This window comes from Octopus bimaculoides, chromosome 2 (assembly GCF_046866305.1).
Source record: "Octopus bimaculoides isolate indiv1 chromosome 2, ASM4686630v1, whole genome shotgun sequence".
Classification (NCBI taxonomy): Eukaryota; Metazoa; Mollusca; class Cephalopoda; order Octopoda; family Octopodidae; genus Octopus; species Octopus bimaculoides.
This window is the reverse complement of record NC_142929.1, coordinates 187,369,838-187,379,765: the sequence shown is the minus strand read 5'-3', so window position 1 is coordinate 187,379,765 and position 9,928 is coordinate 187,369,838. Positions and strand designations below refer to the sequence as shown.

Genomic DNA, 9,928 nt, shown 5'->3' with positions numbered 1-9,928 from the left:
CACCATGCAGTGGCGACACGTGCGGGCATTCCTGTAGTACTTGATACCAAAGTTTGGCACCAGTCCTTGCAGTATTTTCCATATGTATATTATTACATATCTCTCCCGCCTGCGCTCCAGGGAGTAGAGACCTAGTGCCTTCAGTCGCTCCCTGTAGTTCATCTGTTGGACTGTGACGATCCTTTTTGTATAGTGCCGCTGAATTGCCTCGAGTTCTGCTGTCCGCTTAACACTGTGTGGTGACCACAACTGAGAGCAATAGTCTAGGCGGCTCAGAACAAATGTCTTCCATAGAATCAACATGACTTTTTGATCCCTTGTACGGAAAGTCCTCAGTATCCACCCTGCCAGTTGTCTGCACTTTGCTGTCAACTTGACAATGTGCATGTGAAATGATGCATCACTACACATGTTGATGCCCAGATCTCTTACTGTTTGTGGTTCTGGGATTGCAGTACCTCCAGGCCCTGTGTATGCCAGTTGGGAGGTACTTGTGGCCTTGTAGCGCAGTACTTGAAATTTTTTTGCATTGAACTGCATATTATTTTGCTCTGCCCACTCATATATTGCATTTAGGTCATTCTGCAGGCTTACAATATCATCAGGATTCTTTATTGCCTGAGATATCTTTGTGTCATCAGCATAGCTAGTGACAGTGGCTCTCCGAGTGACCGTGGGCATGTCCAGAAGGGCCACTATGAACAGTAGTGGCCCCAGAACAGTTCCCTGTGGAACACCGCTCAATATTTGTGTTTCCCTAGATAGTTCTCCATTGGCTGCAACTGTCTGACTTCTACCATTCAGGAAGTCATGCAGCCACTCTCCTAATTTACCAGCTATGCCAAAGTTTCGCAGCTTGTGACATATCAAGCCATGATCAACTTTGTCAAAGGCTTTTGCAAAGTCGAGATATATCACATCAACATTTGAATGGTCAAGTAGCTGCTTCAGGACCCAGTCATAATGCTGCAAGAGCTGCGTGAGGCAGCTTCTACCTGGACGGAAACCATGCTGGGTCTCATTCAGCAAGTCATTTTCTTCTAGGAACGCAATCAATCTCCTTCTGACAATTCGTTCCATGACTTTGCTAATATGTGAAGTCAGAGAGATGGGCCTGTAGTTTCCAGCCTCTGCTCTGCTTCCACCTTTATGGATAGGACATATGGTGCTTTCCTTCAGCTTTTTGGGAAGTTTACCATTTGCAAGGAAACTCTGGAAGAGTATTGGCCCTGCTAATTCTTGTTTACACGACTTTAAGGGGACAGCTGGGAAACCATCGGGGCCAGTTGCCGAATTTGAGCTCATTTCATTTATGGCAGCTATCACATCTTCCTCTTCAATGTCGATGTAGGTAATGGATGCAGTCCCCTTCTGCTGAGTGCTATTGTCAAAGAAATCAGCTGGGTTCTTTATCTGCATGTGACACAGAGGAGAGGTGAAGACACTCTTGAATTGTGTACTGAGCACTTCACTTATCCATGTGGGATCTGCAGTCAGTGAGCCATTAGGCAGGAACAGGGTCCTATCTTATAAAAGTGAGAGAAAGTTGTGGTGGAAGAGTACAGCAGGGTTCGCCACCATCCCCTACCGGAGCCTCGTGGAGCTTTAGGTGTTTTCGCTTAATAAACACTCTGGGAATCAAAACCGCGATCCTATGACCGTGAGTCCGCTGCTCTAATCACTGGGCCATTGCACCTCCATATATATATATATATACATATATATATATATATATATATATATATATATATATGCATGCATATATATATATATATATATATGCCGGTGGCACGTAAAAGCACCCTCTACACTCTCGGAGTGGTTGGTGTTAGGCAGGGCATCCAGCTGTAGAAACTCTGCCAGATCAGATTGGAGCCTGGCGCAACCTGCTGGCTTGCCAGTCGTCAGTCAAATCGTCCAACCCATGCTAGCATGGAAAGCAGACGTTAAATGATGATGATGATATAGTCAAATATATATATACACATACATATAGACAAATATATATATATATACACATACATATATAAATGCATACACATATATATATACATACACACATATATATATACATACATACATACATATACATACACACATATATACATACACACATATATACATACACACACACACACACACATATATATATATACACACAAATATATATACACAAATACATATATACACATATACAAATATATGTGTATATATATATATATATGAACAACCTTAATTTTGTCATTTCATTTGATTCTCATCAGAGGCGTCTTCATGACTTTGACCAATTCAAGAGAGACAAGCAGCCTATCTGTTCATATGCTCAACAGTTACAGTAGCTCCAGAAAAGAAGAGCCACTAGTCTGTGTGTACATGTTAGTGTCTCCTAGCCTTGACATCATGCGAATATGTCTCCATTATGTAAGTGATGTCCTCTGTTTCTAATCTTCTGTGGGGAAATATTATTTTAGTTGAAAATAGGTAAGGGTTAGTGACAGGAATGGCATCCAGCTGTAGAAAATCTGCCTCAAAGGAATTCCATCCAACTCGTGCAAGTATGAAAAAGTGGACATTAAAATAATTATGATGATGATTATGTATATATTTATATATATGGTCCCATAACTGACTGATCCACATTTAGACAGCAATCCTGCCTTAATTGCTTCACACATTATAGTGGCTGGTTGGTAAGAAGCTTGCTTTCCAGCCACATGGTTCTGGGTTCAGCTCCCGTGTAGCTTCAAGCCAACCAAAGTCTTGTGATTGGATTTGGCAGATGGAAACTCAAAGAAGCCTATCATATATTTGTGTGTGTGTGCATGCGTGTTTTGTGTCAGTCCCCCACCACCACTTGACAACCAATGTTGGTGTGTTTACATTTCTGTAACTTAGTGGTTCGGCAAAAAGAGATTGATAGAATAAGTGCCAGGCTTAAAAGAAATAAGTATAGGGGTTGATTCATTCAACCAAAAATTCTTCAAGGTGGTGCCCCAGCATGGCTGCAATCTATGAATTGAAACGAAAGACAAAAGATACTCAGTAAGTTGTTTAAAAATTTCAAATATTTTATTTAACTGAGTTTTAAACCGACAAAATTGAAAATGATTCTGAAATATCATACAGATTGGAAAATAATCAGTGTTGTTTATTCTGGGAGACGTCATGGTTTTGTATTTTAAACAGCAATTTTCTTTTTTCTTTCTGTGTTTGTGTTTAAAATGTGTATGTGTGTTTCATAAACTGCCCTTCCATCAGATAGAAAGATAGATATGCATGTATGTGTGTATGTGTGTGTGTGTGTGTGTGTGTGTGCACAGGCAGAGAGAAAGAGATAGGTAAATAGCTAGAGAGAGGGGCTAACAAACAGCTTGCTTGCGTGCTTGTGAGTGTGTGGACTGAAAGATGAAGTTTGTTGTTGCTTTTCTTCTGACAGTGTGCTTGAGTGGGACAGCAGCAGCTAGTATCACAAAGTGACTAGAGGAAATAATACAAATTACCCCTGCACATTCTACTGGAGAGAAAAAACAACTAATTCTAAATACGATCAGATCAAAAAAAAAAAAAAAAAAAAAAAGAAAAAAAGAAAGCAGAATATAACTGTCAGCAGATCTTACAGTCATGGAGGAATTACACGGAGATTTCTTTCCTTCATCACACGGACCACATAATTATTGTATTTTGCTTATTGTCGGTTGTTTTTCTTTTTTTTTTCTTCCTCATAAGAGGTTGGGGTACAAATAATACTGGAGAGGAGGGTTTTTTTTTTTTTTTTTTTTTAATATTTTGGCCTCTAGATATATATAGATTTTTCTGGTCATTAAAACCAATCGAAAGATATACACAATTGTAAATGTTTTTATTCACTGTATATGTCATTACTGTTACGATTCAATGATCCAAGATTCTTAAGTTACCTGAAACAATCTTGTTCTCAAGACAAGCTCCTGTCGGAATATCAATACGATCACCGTGGTTGGCTATAATTATAACAGTTCCTTTCAGACTGACAGATTTACCAAATGTTACATCACCAGACACAGTGAGGTGATCTAGTTCCAACATGTCTGGGATGCTGGCAAATCTCTGCAAAAATTCCTTCACTTTTTGGAATTGGATACCAAGTTTAACTAACGGCACTGATGGGAAGGAGCGTTGAGGACTCATCTCTAAAGCCCCAGTTCTCATTTTATATAAATTGCTCATCACCAGAAGTAAATCAGATGTAGTTTTCACTGGAAGAAACCGCTTTCTTGGTACGTTTATGCCGATTGCCCCTTCAAAGCTTTTGATGGCTGCACCTGAGGCAGTTTCCAGCTGAATTACATTAATTCCATTATCAAGTGTTTTAGGGTTAACAATAATCTCCATATGTAGTGTTCGTTCATCTATGACTCTTTTCAAAGCATTCAGCTTAATCCACAAATTGTTTGTATTGAAGATTTTAAATTTACTCACACTTTTAAATTCGTCAACATGTTCCTTGGGTACCTGGGCAATTTCCAGTAACCTTAGCTTACCATCGTAATCTACTAAAGTACCACCTTTGACATCAGCTCTTGTTTTATCGGTAACTTCCATAACAAATTCGGGTGCTATTCCTCCCATTGGAGGATTAATTAAATGGTTCAGAATATGAAGGTCAACAGTAGCTCCCAAATTATCGATGTTCGACACAAATACATATTCTCGACCTGCTTCTATAAACTCTTCTAGAAGACCAGCTGCAGCAAAACTCTCATAAATATCACCGTGCCCTGGAGGATACCAACTAGGTGTACCGTCGGTACCAACGGTCGCCATGCATTTCGGTATTGGCAAAAGAGATTCTCTGTTAATTCTCGGAAATTTACTTTGATTAAAAGTGTAAATACGTACTTTGATCTGGTTGTACTTCCCTAAAATCTTTTCTGTATCCTCATCTGTATTAAACGAGTTCATGAGCACCAAAGGTACGTCGGCATCGTACGATTTATTCAAATACTCAATTTGCTGAACTGTCATGTCAAGGAAAGTAAGGTCGTTCCTGACAGAAATGGCGCTTTTAGGACCTTGGCAACCCATACTGGTGCCAAGACCTCCGTTCAATTTAAGGACCACAAGTTTGTTTAACATGTTCTTCATATTTGTCAGTTCTGTTCGCTGGATTTCGTTGTAGTTTTTTATGGCATCGTCAGGTAACACTTTGATTTTTTCCCAGTTTAGCGATGTACCCGCTTCTTGCAAGTATCTTTCGAACAAAATCTGGAAGCGGTCAAGTTCATTTTTCACTTTAGGTTGTTGGACTGGAGGAGCAGTTTGTATTAATTTGGTTAGTTCCTTATGCATTGCTAATTGAGCATCTCTCCGTATCAACTCCTTGAATTCTATGTCGCTTGACGTTCGTCGGTGACCCTTTACGAAAGCTGTGTTGGCCATGTTGATTCTATCAACAACAGTTAATAAACAAGACAGCTATAACTATAAATCCGAGAGGATCAGCGAAGAGTGATTAAAAAAGATGTCCTTATAATGTGTTGGTGTTGAATGAAGGGAATTAATTATCACTGTGTAGTCTACTGTCAGAAGGCAGGCTGTGAAAGAGACTCGACACGTAGTACTTCAGAATAATGATAGAGCACAATTATCAACAACTGTTTCCTTGCTGCTTCTTTATGTCTTCCGAAACGATGCAGAAAAAGCTGTGTCCAATATTAGTCAGAAATAAAGTTTATCTTTCAAAACATGTTAATAAAACGGTAAGAAGAGAGGACATTAATGTTTTTTTTTTTTTTTTTGTGGGTGTGAAGACGGCTACTAACATCGATGAATTAGGGGAGGTTTCGATAAATAAAAAGTAGTCAAATGCTAGCTTGCCTAACGAAAAAGTATGTAGTCCTCCAGAATCGGTTATCTATCTGCCACCAGCTAAACTTAGTAGTTGGCTTCGATGTGTTTAGAGAAAGAGTGTTATGCCAACGACACAGCAACTGCCTACAGATTTAATGAGGCAGCTGGGGTGGCGGACGACGTCGATATGTCAAGGTGATACCGTCCTCTGTATAAGGTGAAGGTCGGTTATCTGCCCTTCAATAGTACTGCGCACGTCCAACAGGGGAACATACACACACACATATATATATAGATGTACGCACAAACATACACACATATATATACATGTACGCACAAACATACACACACATACACACACATATATATATATACATGTACACACAAACATACACACATATATATACATGTACGCACAAACATACACACACATATATATACATGTACGCACAAACATACACACACACGCGCCTATACATAATCATATAAAAATGTACACATATTTCTTGAGCGTTACAGAAACTAGCACATACGTCTAGAGAGAGCAACATAAACGCACATGCGTATGTAAGTGTGTATGCGCAGTCAGCCAGGGAGTGGCATACACATAAATAAAACTGAACACGTCTCGAGAGCAGCACATATACGAAAGCTTATACACATTCGTCAAAGAAACACCATAGACACAGGAATTTAAAAAAAAAACATACGCACATACATCTCGAGAGCAGCATACACACTTACACACTTACGTAGATGCCGGCATTTATGCACCAAATAGATAAGCGTTAACACAGATTGGTGTGTGGCACACAATAATACCGAATCTGTGGTGCATACATACACACAGGCAGAAAAATCTTGGCATATTTACATAGATACCATCACTTACATGGGAAAAAAGTAGAAGCTTGTAAACAGATATACGCTTGTACAGTTTATTCCTATACGTACACATACTGACATACCTATTCGTATTTGTTGAACATATATTTACTTTTTTATTACGTGATACATATTTCTTAAATGAGTGTGTGTGTGTGTGATCATTTAGCGTCTGCTTAGACGGTTTGACTGGAACTGGTAAGCCGAAGGGCTGCACCAGGTTCCAGTCTGATTTGGCACGGTTTCTACAGCCTGATGCCCTTCCTAACGCCTATATATTTGTGTTCGTATGCCCACACAGCCTTCGTTTTTTTTATCTCATTGCGAAAAGTAAATCCTTATATATATATTATATACATATTATATAAAATATATATTATATATATATATATATATATATATATATATATATATATATATATATCTTAAGGATATATATATATATATATCCTTACTGAAACTCACCTAAACAGCACACATGGATGCCGAGGTGAAAATAAAAGATTTCACTATCGTCCATGCAGATCACACAGACCGAAATAAAGGGGGCACAGCCATCTTTTGCCATGATTCCTTTTCAGTTGATGCCAAGGACATATTTTCCAATGGCTACTGTGAATCCATATCAATATTCAACAAGGCCAAAGACATAATCATTGTTGGTCTTTACAGCCCTCCACCCCCAAGCACCTCTAAAGTGCTTTGAAGAGTACCTCGACAAAATCAAGTCCTTCCTTCAAAAATACAACTCCAAAAACATACTAGTGATGGGTGATTTTAACCTCCCTCATATAAACTGGCCCACAAATACTCTGAAGTTAGGTGAATGCTCTACATCAGATAAAGCAGCAGCAGAATTACTCTTTAATCTTATGGATAAATTCTTCCTGACTCAACTAGTGCTCGAACCAACAAGACGGAATAAAATGATCTTGGATCTAATATTAACCAACCACTCTAGCTCCATTCACAGTATTTCAGATGAAAAAACTCTCCTCTCAGACCACAACATGGTACTCTGCAATTTTAATTCCTAGCATATCAAAATCAACCCAGCCAATCCCACTCCACGGCACTCATTTGACAACATAAACTTCCACAAAGCAGACTGGGGAGCAATCAGAAAGGCTCTGTCCTTCATTGACTGGTCTTTCGCTGTCAGTTCCACTCACATTGAGACCGCATCGCAACACTTTGAGAACATTGTCACCTATACATGCTCAAAACATGCTCCTACAAAATCCACTAGCACAAACGGAAACCAGTTCCCTAAAAAGAAAAAAAAAGTCATCAGGAGCATCAAAAGACTCAATAAAAAAATCAACCAATTAAAATACTCCCACATACAACATCCACATTCAACAACAATAAAAAGGGCTGGAGTTGGAAAAACTTCATCTGCAGATTGACATGAAAACCTCCATTGAAAATCAAAGAGCTGCAGAGGAACAGTGGGTAATCAAAAACATCAAACAGAACCCAAAAGTGTTCTATTCTTATGCAAATAAGAACAGAACCGCTGTCTCACCCATTGGGCCTTTGATCGATGATAACAGCATTCCCCAACACGATGCTAAAGAAATGGCAGAAATACTGCTCTGTCTTTAGTGATCCCACTGATATTGACATAAGAGAAGCGAACGAAGTTGATTCCCAACATAAAATCTTGGACATGACCTTCACTGCCTCAGACATCATACTATCAATAAATGAGGTCAAATACTATTCTGCTGTAGGCCCTGATAGATTCCCCGCTAGTCTCCTGAAGGAATGTAGACACTAACTTGCAGTCCCTCTGACCAACCTCTGGAGAAATTCTTTAGACTCAGGTTATATACCGAAACAGCTCCTATCCCAGTCTGTCATCCCGGTTTTCAAACAGGGAAACAAATCCCTCGCAGTTAACTATCACCCAATCTCACTCACCACCCACATCATTAAAGTGTTTGAAAGAGAGGTAAGATCAAGGATAGCTGACTTCCTGGAGACCCACAAAATCCTAAAGGCAAATCAGCATGGCTTTCGCTGTGGCAGGAACTGTCTAACACAGCTCTTACACCACATTGAAAATATATTTAAAGCCTTGGAAGCAGGTTCGAACTCTGATGTCATATACCTTAACTTCAGGAAAGCGTTCGACATCTGCCTTTGAGACTCCCCTCCTCCCCCATCATCCTTTATTGTTTGTCACTCACCGTTTCCACTTCCATGTTCCTCTGTCACTGTGCATCTCATTTCACTCACATCACATCATCTCCCTATGGTTTTATTATACTGTTGCTCTCAAAATTGGCAAATGTTGGAATCCGTGGAAAACTTCTACACTGGATTAAGTATTCCCTGGCAAATAGAACGCAAGAAGTTGTGGTCGATGGAGTTCACTCAAGTACAGCAAAAGTCACCAGTGGTGTCCCTCTGGAGACTGTCTTAGGTCCGCTCCTCTTTATAATTTACATAAATGACCTTTCTAGCGTTGTAAATCACTGCAAAGTGAAATATTTGCTGATGACACTAAGCTCCAGCAAATCATCAATGAAGAAGAAGACCGAACTCAACTCCAGTCTGATCTATATGCTGTGAGTCAATGGGCAGACAAAAATAAAATGCAACTGTACGAGAGAAAATTTGAGCTGATGCATTTTGGAAGAAAGTCTATACTAAAACAGCCATACTCTCTTCCTTCAGGGGAAATACATCACTAAATTTACATACCTCAGAAGCTTTATTTTCAATGTGGTTGATGCAGAAGTTGAAGTCAAGACCAGGATAAGTAATGCAAGGTCAGTATTCCAACACCTTCCTCCAATATGGAGATTTAAGACCATCAGTAAGAAGATAAAGCTGCAGCTATACTCATCTATTGTTGTACCAACAGCTATCTACACCAGTGAAACTTGGAAGAAAACAATGATTTGTTCAATTGATGCTGCCTACATTCAAACCTGGGTATCTCTTACCAGGACAGATTGAGAAACAAAAAGGAGATAAGAAGAGTTGGCATGGGAAGTTTGCAGTGTATGGTGACTAAGTGGTAGATATGGTTCAATTACCACAAGAAAGACATGCTACTATTGTGATGGAGTGGATGCTAGAAGGAAGAAAAAAGACTGAGTAGAAGATCAAGATGTGGCACAGTATGTTCTGGGACATCATGATAATGATAAGATTCAGCTTGAGTGGAGCTAAAAGGAGAGTAAGTAATTTGAATGTTTTG

General features: G+C 39.3%; 1 protein-coding gene across 1 annotated transcript; it reads right to left on the bottom strand.

Moving 5' to 3' along the window:
- Positions 1–3,047: 3,047 nt before the first annotated feature.
- LOC106875382 (UTP--glucose-1-phosphate uridylyltransferase) lies at positions 3,048–6,730 on the bottom strand. Its single transcript, XM_014923486.3, has one exon. It carries the CDS (start codon positions 5,416–5,418, stop codon positions 3,892–3,894), a length of 1,527 nt encoding a protein of 508 aa, XP_014778972.1. The 5' UTR covers positions 5,419–6,730; the 3' UTR covers positions 3,048–3,891.
- Positions 6,731–9,928: the final 3,198 nt, after the last annotated feature.